Source organism: Dreissena polymorpha, chromosome 3 (assembly GCF_020536995.1).
Source record: "Dreissena polymorpha isolate Duluth1 chromosome 3, UMN_Dpol_1.0, whole genome shotgun sequence".
In the NCBI taxonomy this organism is placed as follows: Eukaryota; Metazoa; Mollusca; class Bivalvia; order Myida; family Dreissenidae; genus Dreissena; species Dreissena polymorpha.
Genome location: NC_068357.1, coordinates 52,088,471 through 52,110,716, shown reverse-complemented (window position 1 = coordinate 52,110,716; position 22,246 = coordinate 52,088,471). Strand labels below are relative to the sequence as shown.

Below are 22,246 nucleotides of genomic sequence, written 5' to 3'. Positions count from 1 at the left end.
TTATCGGATAAACAAGAAAAAGTAACCATTTTACTATTTAGAGTCACTGTGACCTTGACCTTTGACCTAGTGACCTGAAAATCAATAATGGTCATCAGCCAGTCATGATCAATGTACCTATGAAGTTTCATGATCCTAGGCCTAAGCATTCTAGAGTTAACATATGGAAACCATTTTACTATTTCCAGTCACTGTGACCTTAACCTTTGACCCAGTGACCTGAAAATCAATAGGCTTTGAGTCCTCATTAATATAAAGACACTGAACAAGTTTGAAAACAATCGGATGAAAACTGCGGACTTTATCGGATAAACAAGAAAAAGTAATCATTTAACTATTTCAAGTCACTGTGACCTTGACCTTTGACCTAGTGACCTGAAAATCAATAGGGGTCATCAGCCAGTCATGATCAATGTACCTATGAAGTTTCATGATCCTAGGCCTAAGCATTCTTGAGTTAACATGTGGAAACTATTTTACTATTTAGAGTCACTGTGACCTTGACCTTTGACCCAGTGACCTGAAAATCGATAGGATTCGAGTTCTCATTAATATAAAGACACTGAACAAGTTTGAAAAGAATCGGATGAAAACTGTGGACTTTATTGGATAAACAAGAAAAAAGTAACCATTTTACTATTTGGAGTCACTGTGACCTTGACCTTTGACCTTGTGACCTGAAAATGAAAAGGGGTCATAAGCCAGTCATGATCAATGTACCAATGAAGTTTCATGATCCTAGGCCTAAGCATTCTTGAGTTATCATCCGGAACCCATTTTACTATTTCGAGTCACTGTGACCTTGACCTTTGACCCAGTGACCTAAAAGTCAATAGGGTTCGAGTCCTCATTAATATAATGACACTGACAAAGTTTGAAAAGAATCAGATGAAAACTGTGGACTTTATCGGATAAACAAGAAAAGTCCAACGCACAAACACACACACACACACAGACAGACAGACAGACAGACAGACAGACAGACAGACAGACAGACAGACACCATGCCATCCCATAAGCTCTTTTGCCTTTGGCAGAAGAGCTAAAAAGTGGTTACTTCAGGGAAGCGGTCGATATTCGGCTTCTTCAAAGAAAGGTTTTTTGGCCCTGAAACTGTTGATGATAATTAAAGATGCATCAAGAAAAGTCATAATATTGCATCTACATCTCTAATATTTGGCTATCTGACATTCAAATGAAATGTTATTTTTTAAGCAAATGTTCAATGATAAAAAATTGTTTGCATAAACTTATGCATTGAACCAGAAAAAGCACCATTTTGATGATTGAGCTCAAGCAGATTTTACCCTTTACCACTTAGATACATATACTTTCACCCATATGTAGTCCCTTAGAAAGCTATATTTAATTAAAGACCTTTCTACCTAGATTCAAGTTTTTAAGGCTTAATCTCCTGACCTTAGATACTGATGAGCATCAAACAGCTTTAAACCTAAACAGACTGAGATTTACTTGCATGCTGTTCTGGTTTTATGCTGTTTGCACATAACCATTTTCACTTTACTTCTAAGTGGGAACAGGTTAAACCACCTTATCCAGACCAGAACCAATGTATTTAGATCTGTCCACCGTTTTCTACTTGACTTGGTAAGAAGAATTTACCTTCAACCATGAATATGATTACAAGGAGATTGACCTAGCTAAGGACACACTTTCTGAATTCTGAACATTTGATATGGATAAAGTAGCAAATGAGATAAAACCTTATTATTATACAGGAAAATGCTGGTTCATTTGTTTTCATTTGAAAATACATTTGTTTTGCTTCAGGCGCTTACTTTTCTCTATATCTATTGACAGTCATGTATGAAACTGTTGTAAACCAGATGAACAATTTTAGCAAGTATTATAAATTAAACATGTGTAATAGCAGCTTAATATATAATTGTATAAAAGTCATATTAATTGATTTATATTAATGCTATCACACACTCCAGCAACACACATTGTTATAACTGATTGAAAACAGCACACAAACAGGCAAAATCACTAGATGTCTCAAGGCATCGGAAAATGCTGAAAGCATAAAAACGGGCAACTTGACACAGAAAGCATTTTAAAGAAATAAAAAACCTTTAATCGAGACTTCATAATAAACTAAATTTAACCATTGTGCACGTTCACAAGGTGTCACATGTCAATGACTCACAATTTAGCCTTGAGATAGAGCAAATAACTTGTGGCTTTCTATCACATCTTGCATGGTGCAGGCAAATATTTGAAAGGCATGATTTACAAGGACCAATATTTGCGGTGCCTTCAATATACTGCATGTCTAATGCCTTGGCCAAATATTCAATTTACCTCAAACAAAGAGCAAGTAAATTAGCACAAACCAATACATTAGTATCAACATATCTGACGCATTAACATATTACATTATTATGTAGAAAAGCTATATTATAGCTAAGGGTCAAACCGTGATAATTCTGTCAAAAAGCTGCGCCTAGCACTGTAGTACATCTCTAAATAATTATGACAAAAGTTAGGAATCCCTGTCTTCCTAGAATTGTATTATTGATGGCATAAAACTAATTTCACTGTTCTTCCATTATGTACGAAACATGGTCATCCTGAAATCAGGTACATTATTTGGACAGAGTATGACACTGTACACCAGCATGCTCTCCGATGCCCCCTACATGTATGCCTAAAACATGATTAAAAATAATTGCCAATATGAAACTTGAATAATTAACCCATTCATGCCCAGTGGACTCTCCCATCCTTCTAAGCTGGATCAATTTATTTCCAAAATAAGGGATGTCAAGTATATTTATTTCTATAGTTAGAATATTTCATAAAGAAATTCATTTAAGCAAACAGCGCAGACCCAGATGAGACGCCGCATTATGCGGCGTCTCATCTGGGTCTACGCTGTTTGCAATGTCCTTTTTTCAGGACGCTAGGCATGAATGGGTTAATAATTTATCCCAATAACAATTCAGAATATCATCTTAATGTGTTTAAAGGGATGTACCAACACATTTCAATAACTTAAAAGTGTTACATCAAAATAACATTTCAATATAAGTTACAATAGTTTAGCGCTGAACCCTTGATTTATAATCATCCACACCATTAATCTAGCCATATCCAACCAAAGACAATCTGGAGGAAGACATAAATCCTTAATCAAGAAGGCTACATGAAACCAACTTGCGGGCATAATTTTGTTATGAATTCCACTTCAGGAAATATTTTTAGGTCAAGTGCAATGTACCAGTAATAGTAGAGAAAGTCAGACAAAACTGGAGGAACATAGCAAAAACACCACATTTACAGTTGCTATGTGGAAAGGCAACAACTGTGTGACATTTGTACCATCAGAAGGTGACACATAACTACAAAAAAATGTAACAAAACCCTTAGCTTGAAAGGCTAACTTGACACTTATAGCAAAACACGTGATTTGTAATCTAATTACAACACAAAGCCAGATGTTTGGGATACATGTGCTTTAATTTAACCCATTGATGCCTAGCGTCTAGAAAAAAGGCCTTGGCAAACAGCGTAGACCCAGATGAGACGCCATATGATGCGGCGTCTCATCAGGGTCTGCGCTGTTTGCTTAAAGGAATTTCTGTAATAAGTATTCTAAATATAGAAATAAATATACTAGACATCCCTAATTTTGGAAATAAATTGATCCAATTTAGAAGGATGGGAGATTCCACTAGGCTTAAATGGGTTAATATGGAGTTTCTCTGGATGTTATTTTAGGTGACAATACAAGTTTTCTCAATTTATTCATAAGATATGATACTGTTCTGTAATTACTGACTCGTTATATATTTTAAAAAAATTATGTGAGTGCTTTTGTCCAGGAGCAAACTTTGGCCCCAACTTTGACCATAAAAATACAACAGCAGCTGCTGTTCTTCTATAGAACTCTAGTAAATAAAAAGTTAGGCATGTTAATAACCATGCTATTATCAAATGCACAACAGTGTAAGCTATGTCAGACTGGAAACAAATCATCTAATATATGTGTTTTTGTTTTTTTTCTGTTTCAATAGTCTCTAATAAATATAAAACCAATGTTAGCTGAGAGTCTATCCTGATTGCCGGTGCTGAATGCACAACTGATCTGTGACACAACTTTATCACATGCATTCATCCCAATTTGCCCAAGACTGAGTCGATCATCCTGAATGTCTTTTTCACTATAATTTGTATATTCTCAAAAGCATACATTCATACATATATATGTAATATCATTATTTAAAGCCTAGCTTTAACCTTCCTATCGATCATACACATGTACCATTACATTCACACTTGAATAAGCAGTAAACATGCCCTCCCAAGTTAAGGTGTTCACAATTTAGTATCATGTAGCCTTTAATATATAAACACATATTCATCACACAAACTGGTCGGATGCGTATTCAAGTAAAATTGATGACTGTACATAAATTTAGCTGCTAACTGTGAATAATTTGTAAGGGAATAGGCAGCAGGCAGACTTGATGGCAATACAAACACTTCAGATACAAAGATTTTTTACACAAGTTGGGCAATAAAAATGAAATTAATCTTTACAGAAACCTTGAATAAGACTTCATGCTGATTGGCCAGCTACCATGTGCACTTCATTAACAATAAGGTCAAGCAATGTCTAATCGGGTACAGACCAGGTTTCGTTAACTGTTCGAATTGCAAACACTTTCATTGAAACAAAGAGACAAATATAGACAAGAGGGCCAAGATGTCCCTTAGGTTCGCTCACCTGAGAGGAGTCGGTTCATTCAATCTTTACCAAAAGTCAAACTTGACCGAGATATTGTCCAGACAAATATCCTGGTCAAGTTTCATCATTATTTCATCTGCGAGTCATGATCAATGTACCTATGAAGTTTCATGATCCTAGGCGTAAGCATTCTTGAGTTATCATCCGGAAACCATTTTTCTAAGTTGAGTCACCGTGACCTTGACAGCCATTGTGTGGACACGTTTTTTGGCACTGTGACCTTGACCTTTGACCTAGTGACCTGATAATCAATAGGGGTCATCTGCAAGTCATGATCAATATACCTATGAAGTTTCATGAACCTAGGCATAAGCGTTCTTGAGTTATCATCCAGAAACCATTTTACTATTTCAGGTCACCGTGACCTTGACCTTTGACCTAGTGACCTGAAAATCAATAGGGGTCATCTGCGAGTCATGATCATTGTACCTATGAAGTTTCATGATCCTAGGCATAAGCATTCTTGAGTTATCATCCAGAAACCATTTTACAATGTCAGGTCACCGTGACCTTGACCTTTGACCTAGTGACCTGAAAATCAATAGGGGTCATCTGCGAGTCATGATCATTGTACCTATGAAATTTTATGATCCTAGGCTTAAGCGTTCTTGAGTTATCATCCAGAAACCATTTTTGACTATTTCAGGTCACCGTGACCTTGACCTTTGACCTAGTGACCTGAAAATCAATAGGGGTCATCTGCAAGTCATGATCAATGTACCTATGAAGTTTCATGATCCTATGCCTAAGCGTTCTTGAGTTATCATCCCGAAACCATTTTACTATTTCGGGTCATCGTGACCTTGACCTTTGACCTAGGGACCTGAAAATCAATAGGGGTTATCGGCGAGTCATGATCAATGTATCTATGAAGTTTCATGATCCTAGGCATAAGCGTTCTTGAGACATCATCTGGAAACAATTTTACTGCTTTGGGTCACTGTGACCTTGACCTTTAACCTAGTGACCTGAAAATCAATAGGGGTCATCTGCCAGTCATCATCAATGTACCTATGAAGTTTCATGATCCTAGGCCTAAGCGTTCTTGAGTTATCATCCGGAAACCATTTTACTATTTCGGGTCATCATGACCTTGACCTTTGACCTAGTGACCTGAAAATCAATAGGGGTTATCTGCGAGTCATGATCGATGTATCTATGAAGTTTCATGATCCTAGGCATAAGCGTTCTTGAGTTATCATCTGTAAACCATTTTGCTGCATTGGGTCACTGTGACCATAACCTTTGACCTAGTGACCTGAAAATCAATAGGGGTCATCTGCGAGTCATGATCAATGTATCTATGAAGTTTCATGATCCTAGGCATAAGCGTTCTTGAGTTATCATCCGGAAACCATTGTACTATTTCGGGTCATCGTGAAATCATTCAGAAATGCTTAAGGTAGCGCACCTATAATAATTTCCCGCGATTTATTTTACGATCATTGCCGATCTTCAATGATCGCTTATTTCCGAGAGATGCATTTTATTTTTTTCAAACTTCGAATTTTGATATATGTTTAACTTATTCATTTAGAATACATTATTTCACTATAAATATTGACTTTGATCCAATTATCATCTGAAAAATACAATTTCACGATTTCTTTAAAGATCGAGCGAGCCTTTTTACCTGTTTATACTTATGGATATCTTATTTAAAGTTGCACTGATGTGAAGTTGTCGTGGCCTAGTGGTTAAGGCAATGGACTTGAAATCTTTTGGGATCTTCCCGCGCAGGTTCGATTCCTGCCGACATCGCATACTTTTTGCGACGCGTTTTATTTCTTTTCTAACGTAATTTGATTTAATATAGCGCATAAGCTATGTTTATTGTTAAATATGTTGCAAATTGTATGCACATCCTTCAATTTTAAAATTAAAACAACGTTATGGCTAAATTGATTAATTTACTGCTGAAAATACGAATGATGCATGTTGCATTTTTATTTTTATTTCAAAAAGTAAACGGTAAATCTGTCTATGTTTTTGGTATTTTTGCTGTACTTAGTGTTTCTATAAAAACTAAGTTTAAAATATAACTTAAATGATACTACTTTGAATTTTATGACACTTTGTTTTTAACCGACCCAATTTTTACTTGGCTGAAATCACTTACATTTCTTGGCGCTATTCCATGGATTAAAATTTGTAAAAAATAAATGTCTGTAAAATAATACTTATTTCATATTGTTTAAACTTTAAACACCTTTACTGCATCTGTACACACCAACTGCATGCCCATATTTGGAAATTTGAATGAATTATGGAACTTTTATATACCCCAGGGGTGAAAATAAACTGGACAAAAGCCAAGCGTGAGGGTGGTTTTGAAAAAATCTGTATATTTTTTTTAAAAGCATGGAAAGCCTACCTACAAATTTGCATGTAGTTCAGTGAAATGATGCTGATTAGGAAAATAATTAATCAAATTATATTTGGATATGTGCCCATTAGAGGTGCGCAACCTTAAAGTGTTTCCCACCCAACAAGGGGTGTTTGTTAAACACGCTTGCCCCCCAAATGGGCTGTCAGTTGTAGTGGCAGCCATTGTGTGAATATGTTAGAAACCATTGTACTGCTTCAGGTCACTGTGACCTTGACCTTTGACATAGTGACCTGAAAATCAATAGGGGTCATCTGCGAGTCATGATCAATGTACCTATGAAGTTTCAAGATCCTTGGCATAAGCGCTCTTGAGTTATCATCCGGAAACCATCTGGTGGACCGACGGACCAACATTTGCAAAACAATATACCCCCTCTTCTTCAAAAGGGGGGGGGGCATAATGAGAAAACTGCCCCCCTCCCAGCAGCCATGTTATTCAACTGACCAGAACCATTTTTGAACTCAACTCTCGTATCAAGGAAACAAATGTTCTGAGCAAATTTCATGAAAATTGGGCCAAAAATGTGACTTCTACTGTGTTCACATGTTTTCACTATATACATATAGAGAAAAATGTCCCGCCCACTGGCGGCCATGTTTTTTCACCGATCCCGACCATTTTCAAACTCATCCGAGATATCAATAAAACCAATGTTTTGATCAACTTTCATGATGATTGGGCAAAAATTGTGACTTCTAGAGTGTTTACAAGGTTTCTCTATAGCCAAATAGGGAAAACTGCCACTATATACATATAGAGAAAAATGCCCCGCCCACTGGCGGCCATGTTTTTCACCGATCTCGACTATTTTCGAACTCGTCCAAGACATCAATTGAACCAATGTTTTGACCAACATTCATGATGATTGGGCAAAAATTGTGACTTCTAGAGTGTTTACAAGGTTTCGCTATAGCCAAATAAGGAAAACTGCCCTGCCCACTGGCGGCCATGTTTTTCAACTGATCGGAACCACTTTTGAACTCAACCAAGATATCATTAAGACAAACATTTTGACAAAGTAACATGAAGATTGGGCATGAAATGTGACTTCTACAGTGTTTACAAGGTTTTTCTTTTTTTTGACCTAATGACCTAGTTTTTGACCAGGCACAACCCAGTTTCGAACTTGGCCGAGATTTCATTGGGACAAAGCTTCTGTCCAAGTTTCATGAAGATGGGACAAGAAATGTGGCCTCTAGCGTGTTTACGAGCAAATGCTTACGGACGGACAGACGGACGGACATATGACAGACAAAGACCGATCACAAAAGCTCACCTGAGCAATCCGTGAGCTTAAAACCAGTCCGGATTAAAACGGCCGGATGTTTTCAATAAAATTTTACTAGATTTTCGCATTTTCGCAATTTAGATTTTTCTTGAGCCAAATTTTCAATAGTTTTGCAAATGACTCAAATGGCGAACGACAGTGCGAGCATTGCGAACGTGTTTTTATTGGAATAAATGCTCACTGCTACTAGGGCTCGCGCTGTAGTTCGCCATTTGCGAAAGTAATTTGGCTCTAGAAAAATATAATTTGCGAATATGCTTAAATCATTTCATTGAAAACATCCACCATTTTTATCCGGAGTGGTTTTTTTTTAAACTATTTTTCTCTTTGTTTCCATGAACAATTTGAAGCGCATATGGTAGCGGGCCAATCAACATTGAGTTCCCTATGGGGTGATATTGGGTCATTCATGCGCAGATAATGGAATACACAGTTGATATTGTCGTCTGCATACAATATAACGGCCGATGGCAAAAGTTGTATAAAAAATAAGTAAATGAAAAGCTCTTTATAGAAAAAATAGACTTACGAATACACGTGCGGTGATACAGACGGTGCAGAAAAATCTTTACCAATTTCCTTTCATGAGGCAGAAGACTTGGAGCTTTATTTGATAATTACCTTTCAGTTTGGTATATGTCGGAGTTCAATGTCAGAAAAAAAAATTACTAAAAAAAAATAAAATCCCAACCTACTGACCCACCCAAATTTACCTTGGTCAGGTTATGCCAAACAAACAATTTTTTAAGGATGGCCTGACTTAACTTTTTGGTAGATATCTCTCACAATTCTTACTATTTTGCCTTGAATTCCACATTTAAACATTTTTAGCCATAAAACATTTCTATAAATAGTATCACAGCATTTCATCATATCGATAAAAATAACATACAAACGTTTGTTTTCAAATACATAATGAGTTATCAAAGAATATAAAATAAATATTGCGTCAGTAGTGAATCGTCTTTTTCGAAATCTGAATTGGGCGTCCGAAATGATGTTATGTTTTGTACAAATATTTTCAACACGTTTATTTAAAACAGTCGTGAATAATTTTGACAAACAGCTCACTAACGTAATTCCTCTATATTTATTAACATCTGATTTGGAACCTTTTTTATGAAGGGGGATAATAATACCTTCCGTCCACTGGTCCGGAAAATAACCTGAATTTAGTATATTGTTAAATAAATCACATAAATGAGATGACAGGATGTCAATAGATTCTTTAAAATATTCATTTAAAATGTTGTCACTTCCATAAGCTTTAAATTAATCGCTTAAGTGATTTTACAGCAGTTGTTATTTAGCCTCCTATAACACAAGACCTTCTAAGAGCCAAGCAAGTAAACCAAGGGCCTTGGGCCTAGTAATAAACACCTTTGACAGAGGTAGTTATCCAAAGATCTGCCTTTAATTATCATTTAAACTGATATGACCCCTGTCACCATCTGAGTTAACATGTGAGCAATTCTAACAAGCTTTATTGCCTTGCAATTCTGGTTTTCACAGTTTTGATCATAAAGCACAACACTAAAAATTCATTTCTAATAAAAGTTTTACAACAAGGACGCCTGTAAAATTTCCCTTTTCTTTCAATTTCATAGCTATTTCATTAAAGAGTTTGTATGTGTTGTTATACATGTATATATTATTTTTTATGTCATAGCATGAACACTGTCAGTATGAGGTAGAAAACTAATAGCAATTGAGTATTATTAGTTTTATCAAAGCAAAATAAGACTAGGAACTTTATAAATAGTATTGCAAACCTCGTCTTTCAAAATGAGTATCATCAACCTTGCTGACAATGTTTATGTGAGAAAAATAGTAAAGTGTAAGAAGGAATATGTATCCTAGGGAATAAACTTGTTTAATCTACGGCAGAACATTTAAGAAGACAATATTTTAAAATCGATAATCTTGACAAATGTTGGATTTACAACTGGTTTAACTCATTATCTGTGAAATCTCACATATTTGCTGAATGATAAAAGTTTCTTCCATTATGATAAGAATACTCACAAACAACTTCATCATCCTGCAGCTTGTATAGCAGGGCTGCCTACATTTTTAGACAGCTCACCAGTTTCCCAAGGCTTATCACAATTACATTTATGTCAGATAACCAGAAATATTTGAAAATGACATCTGTATCATGTTATGACCTTCATGGTGAAGATAACAAAACAAAATGGGAATTGATTCAAACACTCAAATTTGCAATTCTTCAGCTGGTTGTAAAACTTGTACATAATCAAAATATTCAAAGAAGTCTTTTTTTATTTTCAAAACATATCTAGTCGCTTCAAGTTGCTTGGAATGCTTATTATTACAAGTGCAGTAAAGTTGGTGTTCCATAATCAATTCGATCTGGCAGTTTATTTAACTCCCCAAAAAACCATATAAAGAAAATATATTTCAAATCTGGGTATGTAACAGCCATGTGTTGACAGAGAGCCCCCAAAACACCATCTGTAGCCTTCATGGCTGTCCCAACAAGTGTCTCAACATTCAAGCAAATCAATGACAGAAAAATTCTTAAGATATTTCTGGTGTGACAGATGGTTGCAAGATTTTACCAGTGTTTAGATAGCTATCTGAAATACCTATTTTCCAGATAAAGTGATAAAAACACTGCCATAAACTATTAACACGTGCATTAATATCAAAATTCAGATACTAGTATGTTCCCAACAAAAAATACCAATAATTGGAGACAAACTAAGTGAACTTGTAATAATCTGTACCAGCAGTATATTGCTAATCAATCATGAAACACCAACACACAAATCAATCGAGTCCATGAGAACGACCAGACCAACCTGTGAGGCACAAATTCCCTTCAATTGCCAATCACTTGGTTCTAATTTTGTCAACATCTGGCCCAACTGTCTAATGCTCTTTCATGACCCTGTGACCAAGGCATACCACTCTTCAAAGCCAATAAAATTATCATTAAAACCCTATGATTAATTCCCTAAGTGCTGATCATTAATACCAAAAGTGTACAAAATGAGAGTGAAAGCTGAATAGCTAGGGTCACCATGACACCTAAAGAACACATTAATGTTCAATTTCCAACCATTTAAACATTTAGTGGTCAGTAAAACACTTCCCAAAATCTGACTCAGGCTTTATTGAACAGTATATTCTCTTACAAATATAAATGAAAATTAAATGGTTACATGATTTTTAAACTTATTTTTAATAAGTTTGATTATTCAAATTAAATATTTTTTCCATACTCAATATATAGAATGATATATTAAGTTGATCAATCAATGATTAAAATTAAATAATTGTTGCATGTGTATAACCTATGATATTAACAAAACGTAATATTTTCCACAAAAGATTATGGCTCAAATTGTTACTGTTATGTAACAAATATTTCTTTGTAAAACTCAGTTGCTGCAGACAAAGTGTGTGTTTTTCATTCTGTGAAGTATCAATCCTGGGGAGCTGCTCATGTGAAATAGTTAGGTATTAACAGAATATGCTCATTGTAGTGGTGTAACGTTATACTATACCATCCAACAGTAAAGCATTATTTCAATCCAACAAAATGTGAGAATCTCATTAATATCTAAACAAAAAACACGATAAATACATTTGTATCTAGGTTCACACATAATGAGTGCAAATCCAAATGTATATATAACTACTATACAAAACAAAATATTCAAATTACATTTTAGTGTAAACCTATTGATGTAAGCTTGATTGCACCAAAAGTCAAAGGCATATTGAAACTCTTTTGAGTTTGTTTCCTATGTAAAATCACAACACTGTATCTTTGGGGAGATCTCTACTACATATTGATCCAGGGTTTTTTTTGGGTTGTGGGGGAAGGGGCCTTTAGCCCTTATGTGGGGGAAATTTTACGCGGGATTTTCCACTTTGGGGAAAAATTGTGCGCGTGGGAATTTTCGCGGCGTTCCCCTTTTGGGGGATTTGTTTACTTACTCTCTCATTATTACAATACTTTTGTACATGTTTGCACAATATTCATTGTTTTTTTCTTAATTTATTTCGTTTGGAGAGATTAAATTGAAATAGAATTGAGATATTATAATCATGAGACACATCTTTCTTTCTTTTTTTTTTTTTTTTTAGGGGGAATTTTTGGTTCTGAAAGGGGAAAAAAACAGACTAGTTTGGTGGGGGAAGACGCCGATATTCGGCGTCTGTTATATAAGGTAAAAAAACCTGATTGATCAAATATATAATACTTTCAATAATAAATTGTAAGTTGCTTGAACTCATTCCCAAAGACTGACAGAAGATGGATGAATATCCAGAAAATGGACCATTCCATGTACAGTTAATCAGAAGCAAGAACAAGCATCATTACAATGACAAATGGGTTCCCAGAGCAGAATGTCCCATCTCACAAATATTTGTATTTGTTCTGGATTCCTCATATAGATGTACATAAAACAGCCACAAAATCATTAAACCAATGGAGTAGAAAGTCTTACAATTTGTACAAAAGGACATTGCAGCAGATAGTGAGAAATGTCATAATTGGACTTAACAAGGATTTTCTATGGTTAGTAAAGATTCAAAGGGATTTGAATCAACATTTTAAGACTTATCATTTATACTCAATTAAGCAAATCAGGATATAACAAACAGTACAGGCACCATGTACTTAAACAAACGCCACTTGCTGTGGTGTTCATCTCACTGTGTTCGCCTACCAATATGAACCCCGCGATGGGTGTTCAGATAAAATGTTGTGGTGTACGTTTGCCATAAGGCGAACACCGCGAATCACCACGGACCTATAATATCTACCGCCGCGTTCTTCGTGTTCGCAAAAATAAAATAATTGAAAATAAACGTATTGTATTGATCCTTTTCATTTAAAAGTGAAAATGAATAATGTTTTCCACACCTATGCCCATGACAGTGTTTTCTGTCTTTAAACGCGGCGTATAACAGAAAACCGTGTTCGCACCTAGCTGTAGGATACAGCACCTGGAGGAGTGTTAATTGCATGTTTGATTATGCAATTAACAGTTTGATGCCATGGAGAACACATCATAACTGATTGTAGTAATCGTACATTGTATTATCCCGAGTCTCTGGAAACCCCGATACATACGTGTCAACTGTCTCAATCGCATACATGCAACTTCTCCCATCTTTATCCATTACTCGATAATCCCATAAATGCCCAATTTCCATTTTTAAAAGCAAATAATTGAACATCAACGTATTGATACCTTTCATTAAATTATAAGAGTTAATATTGACGACAAAAGAAAAGTATCAAATGAATTTCGGCATATGTTTCTATTTAAGAAGATTTTATGAAATAAGCGTCCAATCGGGACAAGGGTATTCCTACGTGCCAACATGTTAATCACCTAATATGGTGTGCGCGCATCGTGTACAATTCATGTTCTGTTACAAATTGTAGCCACAAATAAATACATGTATATGCCCATGATATTTTCGTGTCCAGTTTTGTCTCGACAAAAAGCGCGCGAAAAAGGCGTGGGTGTATTAATTTATACACAAAAAAGAAACCGTCCGAGACAGGTGATGCTCCCTAAAGTTGTTTTTTTTTCACAATTTTGCACTATATATTCAGATAAAAGGAAACGTCTTGGGGGGACAAGAATTTTTTATAGAAAATTTCAAAGGGCCATAACTCTGTGAAAAATCATCCGACCAGAACCCACTGATAATATGCACATCTCCTCTTGGTAGTGAAGCTTCCCATAAAGTTTCATTGAATTCCGGTCATTAGTTGCTGAGAAATAGCCTGGACAAGAAATGCTCTATATGTACAGTTTATAGAAAATTTCAAAGGGCCATAACTTTGTCAAAAATCATCCGACCAGAACCCGCTGATAATATGCACATCTCCTCTTGATAATGAAGCTTCCCATAAAGTTTCATTGAATTCCGGTCATTAGTTGCTGAGAAATAGCCCGGACAAGAATTGCAGTATATGTACAGTTTATAGAAAATTTCAAAGGGTCATAACTCTGTGAAAAATCATCTGACCAGAACCAGCTGATAATATGCACATCTCCTCTTGGTAGTGAAGCTTCCCATAAAGTATCATTAAATTCCTGTCATTTAGTTGCTGAGAAATAGCCCGGACAAAAATTGTGCACGGACTGATGGACGGACGGACGAACCAAGATTTTGGGGGAGCATTAAAACTGCGAAGAGCAGACAACATTGTAAAAGCTTCGTAGTAAATTTCCATTCAAGTATCGGGGTACACATGTATCTTGCAAATGATTTGGAATTGGCATTTCCTCTGAATAAATAAAAGGCAAAAATGCTGTGTCATTATCATCTTTTAGTTCGTTCAATATTGCAACATTTATTGTACTGTAGCTAATTGCACATAAAGTGCCTTTTACAGTTCATGAATATTCTTTTTAAACGACCAGTGAACAGCGTCATCTATATTAAGATTTAATTCAACACATATAAGTCATTTTCTGGAAATCGGGAGAAAGTTAAAGCGATTTTTCAAAATTAAAGTTTTTTTAAATTTAATTTGTTATAATTATTTATATTTTGTGTTGTCTGTGTACATTTGTTTGGTTCTCATCTGTTTTTAGCAAATCTTATGAAAATAATTATCGTAAATGTAAAAGCAAGTCCCGTTTCCGAGATCATATACAAGAATTACCTCAATATGTTTACAGACATGTAAAATCATTGTTTTGACAGACGACACGTGCTTATCTAAAGTTTGTGTTTCGTAATACATAGGATATTGGATTTTCGGTACTTGTTTGGGAAATAAAACAAAGACGCAGTCGGTGGTTTTCTATAGGCCTTTTGTATTAACCAACATAATAATTAATAGTGCACGTGCTTATTTAACATTTAGGGATAAGAAACACGGGTTCTAGACACTTTGGAAGAAAGTCATCGTGGTGATCACAGGTGTTCCCGTTTCTTATTTCTGCTCAGTGATTGAGTAATTTTCCAGTACCCTACAGATACAGACACAGATAACGATAGCGTGCAATTCCGGTGATTTCGGGTGTTCGTCAAACACCGCGGTCAGTAGCGTGTCCGCCCCCGCGAAATGTCACCCATCGGGAAAAGTGAACACTGCGGACAGGCTTTTTTGTTTAAGTGCACGGTGCCTGTACTGTATTTGCTTTTTTTACAATGTTAATACTCTTCAGAAATATATGGTACAGAAATGTGAAAGTTAAAATTCAAGATCCAAACTTGAAAAATTTGAAGCAAAAATGAGAATATCTTCGTGAAAAAAAGTATTTGGCCACGGTTAGGACAAACAAAGCATTGGACAACAGATTTTGGTGTCTTACTGAAAATTATTGGACACGAGAACAATTTCCAAAATCCGGGTAATTGTCAAGGCTACAAAGTGCACATAGCCCTAGAAACATCCCTTTGTAGTTAAGGGGTGTTGCGGCAGTTTATTTAACCGCATTTTTGGCATTGTGTTGTTTAATTAAATGGTATTTTATGTATCTCAGCTTACATAATATGCAGGGATCATATTTTCCCGCAACCCCAATCGGTCCGGATTAAAATGGGGGAAAAAGTATCCGAAAAGTTTACATCCGAAATCATGAAAAATACGTTATTATATATACCATTGCTTTTATTAATATGAATATGTTGTCTATTTCATAGGTTATTAATTGGTTTGAGGCGATTAGAGATTTTCCAGTTTAAATGAAAAAGTACATGTTATAAAATGGTGAATAAAATCAAAACAAGGTGGTGACCCTATATTTTTATTTCATTTTTCATATAGTGTTTGTATATAGTACTTGAATATAAATTTTGAACAAAATCTATTTGGTGGAAAAAAATCAGCAAAACTGCAGCAACACCCCTTAAATATACAATAGTTACCTTTTACTTGCTTGGCAATCTTTTTTGTACTGTCCAGCCAAAACTGAAAAACCAAACAGATATTATTTTGTCTGAAAACAATGGCACATGTTATAAAGCACTGCTTTTCGAAAAAATAAAATGCAGTTTGAAATGACTGCAGGAGTTTATACAAAACTTAAAATATTTGGATACTTTCACAAATGGTGACTTTATATCATAAACAACTTGCAAGTGTTAAATATATAATTACTATGTACATGTTTTATGTTATATTTTATATTATAATTACATCACAGATTTAGTAATGAAATAAAATAAAGTCAATAAAGAATTAAGCAAACGCAACAGTTTTGGCATCAACCCTTAACATACATCTTTTGTCAAATTAAAACTGAACTTTTCGCAAATCATTAAATCTTTCAGGCTAAAATACTAATGTCATCTGATTACCTTTTTGCTGTTTTTTTCTCTGTAAGTAAGGCCGAAATAATCTGTCTCTATGATATCCAGTTCTTTGCAGACCTTATCAAACAACGCCTGCCCGTCTGCATTTTTCTGGAAAATAAAAGATAGTATTATTACTTCTCAAAGAACCACATTTTATTACATACATAATCTTTATTCCCTTTGTTCACTGTAGGTGATCACAAATCATCTGTATTTTATTAGTTATTTTAAGATCACTATAAACGTATTGGGTACTATCATTTTTGACAAATTTTCCCTTGTTGATGTAATCTTCAACCTAATAACCATCATGGCATCAAATTTCCATTTCAGGGAAGAGATATAGACATTTGCTCTAACTCCTGTCCTGTAATTAATACACTCTTTCTCATCATTATTTATTATCTCTCAACAGTGGAAAGTAATGTCACACCCACTGTGCAATTCAGTGAAATAACAAAAACTCTACACTGTTGTCCAGTCAGTTCATTAGTTGCGACCCGATACCGCTACAATGTAATTAATAGCACGGGCCAGTTGACCCCTGGGACTGTGTGACATTAGAAGAACGCTATGAGAGAGCATCCGCAGACCATTCCTTGATACATGGGATATTCCATACTAATTTATTAAAGTTCCTATTGGAACAACAGAGAGCACTGCTGTCCAGGGGTCATACATGTATCCAGACTAGATCAATGACTATTCATAACAACTTGTTTGACTCGTATTTCTCTGAGCTTGTAGCTTAGGACATTTTATCTGAACAAAGTCATACTAAAAAGGAACAACTCGAATTAAAAATCACAAACAGAGAACTTACATCTAAGTCCTTGGGCTCGAAAGTCTTCCCATTGAGAAGTGTCACCCTACACACGACCATCTTTTTGGAGCGTTTTACTCCGTCGTTCCTGCTGAACGTTGAGAGAAGTGTGGCCCTGCTGCTGAGACTGACTTTGCTGCTCGCTGAGGTCAGGATACTAGAACGCTGCAAGTACAACAATAATTCACTACACATATTGAGCAAAATGTTGCAGAACATATTGTCAGAGATTTTTATGTATAGAAATTCACGGCCATTAGAACTTTGCCAAAAACAACATTTATAGTGTATATTGTAAATATTTTGAACACACAGAAAATTGCAATACTGGTGTTAATATTTAAGAACAGCACACTGCAAGAACAATCCTATGTCAAGACGAATGTTAAGCATATTGTCTAAGAAACAGAAAAGAATTTTACAAGCAGAAAATACCCGTAATGCTAATGTAAGTAAAATGTACATATGTAAGTATATAATTACATGCTCTTACTCTTAGTCTTCAAATTGTTGCTGTAAAAACATGTTTGTTTCCAACACTTTTAACAATTTTCTTCTGATCACAGAATTGTGTTATTATTTAAATCAAATGTTTGAAGCAATATGGGCCGTCATTAAACAAAAGCAACATATCCGTATTATATTCCTGTAACCATCAATTTGTTTTTTTAACACACATGATTATTAATACAACTTGAAATTAGAAATCTTTAAAAAAAAACAAGAGATGTGTTTGTCAGAAACACAATGCCCCCTAGTGCGCCGCTTTGAAGCCATAAATTTGACCTTTGACCTTGAACAATGACCTTGACCTTTAGCCACTCAAAATGCGCAGCTCCATGAGATACACATGCATTCCAAATATCAAGTTGCCATCTTCAATATTCAAAAAGTTCTGACCAAACTTTAACAAGGTTATAGTTTTAGGAACGAAAAATACAATGATATTTGACCTTTGACCTTGAAGGATGACCTTATCCTTGACTTTTGACCACTCAAAATGTGCAGTTCCATGAGAAACACATGCATGCCAAATATGAAGTTGCTATCTTCAATATTGCAAAAGTTATAAAAGTTTAACCAAGGTTAAAGTTTTGTGACACACACAGATACAATGACTGACTGACACAATGACAGACAGATAGGCCAAAAACAATATACCCCTGATCTTTCGATCCGGGGGCATACAAATGTAATGATTTAGTGATTGGTTATAATGTAAGTAATCACCGCATAGTTCAGTATATACTACCTACACATCCTCCAATAATAGCCCTGGGGATGCATATATGTTCATTGCAAGTCTCTATGACAGTAGATACTGATATTAGATCAGTATCTTTACTTTAAAACAAAAAAAATAATTGAGGAAAAATTATTAGGGACTGTATTAATTTGAACTCAATGTGAAAGATAAAACATATGCACTTGGACAGAAAACATTCCTCTTTCTTTTACATCATTTAATAGGGGTCAGTCTAGGGTACAATTTTGGGGGAGAAGTCACTTCTCTCTTGACGGGATAACGGAGGGAGAAGAAATAAAAAAATAGTGTTTTCTTCCGATGATATATTCCATGCAACTAGTTGCATTATTTTACCAGTTGAAAGTATTGAATGCAAAATATAAAGCATGAGTTATGCTCATTGTATTAATCTTTATTAATGATTTAATTAACCATCAAGTAAAAAGAAAACAACAAAGCAAACAATTCATATAGGTAAAGTGCGCATGAAAGGGCTTACAAAATTAACATCCATTCACCACCCACTCCACACAACTAAAATATTGTTATTTCTAAACAAACACATTACAATCATATTTCTAATTGAAACAACTATAAAACCTGTTAAAAACAAATCTTTGATAATCACATGTATGTTACTGAATGACCTGTGTGGCTTGATCATCAAACAGTTGTCTACACTTATCAATAGTGGGGATCTAACATCAAAGGTCTTGGATGTGATTGGTGAGAAGGGGCCATCTTTTATTCAGTTGAAAATTCAAAAGGCATAAATCAATACCAGCAAAGAACCAATTATATGAAGAAAATTACTGGTCACTCAGTTAAAAAAAGATGTGGACCTTCTAAAACTGAGACATAAAGTAACACCCAAACAAATACACACATAAATGTTACTATAATTTAAAATGTTCACAGTTATAAACATTTTGATGCTTTGTTTTGCAATCAAGCTATATTCCTAGCGTTATCCAGAGCTCCAGATAAGGTTTTGTGAAATTCTTAACGGTACTACCAGATTTTCATAAATAATTCTTAACTATCAAATTTTATTCTTAACGTAACTACGAAGTTTTGGAAAATAATTCTTAACTTTTCTAAATGACCTAAAAATAAATAATAATGGTTATTTTCATGGAAAAAATCAAAATCATAAACATACTAGCAACTTAATTTAAACGAGTTCAACAGTGTCTATTCAGTATTATACAATTTAATTTTTCAAATACCTTCATATGCCAAAACTGTGCTTAGATTGCATGCCTTCGATGAATTTTTACATATTTCACAATAAAAACGGGTCTCCCCTTCAATCTTTTCAACGATTGGCCATGGGAATTGTCCCTTCAACTCGTTCAATGTTAAAGTTTGGACCCGTCGTGTCGTGTTTTTTTAGCTTTTCGGACTGTTTCGGCAACTGAACATACAACATCGTATAAGATCTTTTCTATAATGTCTTTCTAAACATTCAACTTGGGCTCACTTTGCGTACAATATGTTAAAAGCGTGTTTTTGCACGCTTTGCAGTTTTTTAGGACGCTCTCTGGGCACCGCCATTGTTTTTTGACAGATAGACTGTACACGCCGCTTTTATTGTAAAAAATGCGCTTTGTTAAACAAACCCGATAACCATTTTATATAAGCACCAAAAAGATGCATTTGTTTTAATGTGGAAGCATGTTATCTTAATTAAAAACAGGTTTTCTGCGCTGTTCCTACAGCCTAAATTAATTGAGATAGATCGTATTGATCTGCCACTTGTCCTGTTATTGTTATCCCCATGTTTTTCGGAGAAAAAGTGGGGATATTGTATTGATCTCCGTCTGTCCGTCCGTCCGTCCTGGCCACTATCTCCTCCTACACTATTATCACTAGAACCTTACACACATTGTAGCTATGTGCCACCCTGCACTATTTGGAATTTTGATCTGACCTCTGGGTCAAAAGTTATGGGGGTTGGGGTGGGGCCAGGTCAGATATTTTCACTCATTTTTTTATGTTATTTTACATTAACTTATTCGTTTCTACACAGAATTACTTCAAATTGATACTGAACCTCTCTTATGACAATACGGTCAATCTCAACTATGCATGGCCTCATTACCAACCCTAGGGGGCCCAGCCCACATAGACCACACCCACATAGACCACACCCATCCAAAATTGCATTTTACTATAATTTCTTCATTTCTACACCGATTCACTTCAAATTGATACTGAACTTCTCTTATGACAATACGGTCAATCTCAACTATGCATGGCCCAATTACCAACCCTGGGGCGCCCAGTCCACATAGACCACACCCACCCAAAATTGCCTTTTTCTATAACTTCTTTATTTCTACACCGATTCACTTCTAATTGATACTGAACTTCTTTTATGACAATACGGTCAATCTTAACTATGCATTGACCCATTACCAACCCTGGGTCAAATATGCAACGTGGGGATACGTGTCGGCCTCTGCCACGCCATTTCTGGTACTCACCTTAACCTGGGGAGGGGATTTTTTTTAACAAAAAGTTACCTTCATTTTTGCCCAGTATCAAAAAATATTAAAACAAGGGACAAAATTGTCACAAAACCAGGTTTTCATTGTGAAAAAAAAATCTGATAAAGGGAGAAAACTCAAACTGAACTTTTGAAATGACAAAAAAAAAATAACCCTCTTTGTAAGTTTTTTTTTTTTTTAAATCTATTTTTAGTCGTGGCGACCTTGACATTGGAGATATTGACGTGATTCTTTCGTGGGACACACCGTCCCATGATGGTGAATAAATGTGCTAAACGATTTTAAAATCTCACAATGAATGACATAGTTATGGCCAGGACAAGCTCATTTATGGCCATTTTTGACCTTTGAACTCAAAGTGTGACCTTGACCTTGGAGATATCGACGTAATTATTTCGCGCGACACACCGCCCAATGATGGTGAACAAATGTGCCAAATGATTTTAAAATCTGACGATGAACGACATAGTTATGGCTCGGACAAGCTCATTTATGGCCATTTTTGACCTTTGAACTCAAAGTGTGACTTTGACCTTGGAGATATCGACGTAATTATTTCGCGCGACACACCGTCCAATGATGGTGAACAAATGTGCCAAATGATTTTAAAATCTGACAATGAACGACATAGTTATGGCCCGGACAAGCTTATTCCGCCAGCCCGCCAGCCAGCCAGCCCGCCAGCCAGCCAGCCAGCCCGCCCGCATTCGCCAATCTAATAACCAGTTTTTTCCTTCGGAAAACCTGGTTAATAATGTGGGAATATTACATACAGTCTTAATTTAAAATTACTTGTTGATTGTGTTACATGATTAAGTTACACAAGTTCAATGGGAATAACCCAGCCTTGATATATCGTCAAATAGATGCACACCAAACCATGATTACGATCACATCTTGAGCATG

At 35.4% G+C, this 22,246-nt stretch overlaps 1 protein-coding gene and 1 non-coding gene across 13 annotated transcripts in view; one reads left to right on the top strand and one right to left on the bottom strand.

Moving 5' to 3' along the window:
• Nucleotides 1–22,246, bottom strand: part of LOC127874128 (protein 4.1-like) — a 180,930-nt gene that overhangs the window by 58,348 nt on the left and 100,336 nt on the right. For 11 of the 12 annotated variants that reach the window (XM_052418278.1, XM_052418277.1, XM_052418276.1 and 8 more), the window contains 3 exons: nt 17,582–17,746; nt 16,762–16,866; nt 16,330–16,372 (listed from right to left, as the gene is read on the bottom strand). In XM_052418278.1, the coding sequence (XP_052274238.1) occupies nt 16,330–16,372; nt 16,762–16,866; nt 17,582–17,746 (313 nt within the window). Of the gene's footprint in view, nt 1–16,329; nt 16,373–16,761; nt 16,867–17,581; nt 17,747–20,056; nt 20,215–22,246 lie in introns of those variants that run through there. The other variant, XM_052418281.1, reaches the window with a different exon arrangement.
• Trnas-uga (transfer RNA serine (anticodon UGA)) lies at nt 6,454–6,535 on the top strand. The gene has a single exon. It is a non-coding gene; the product is annotated as a tRNA-Ser (tRNA).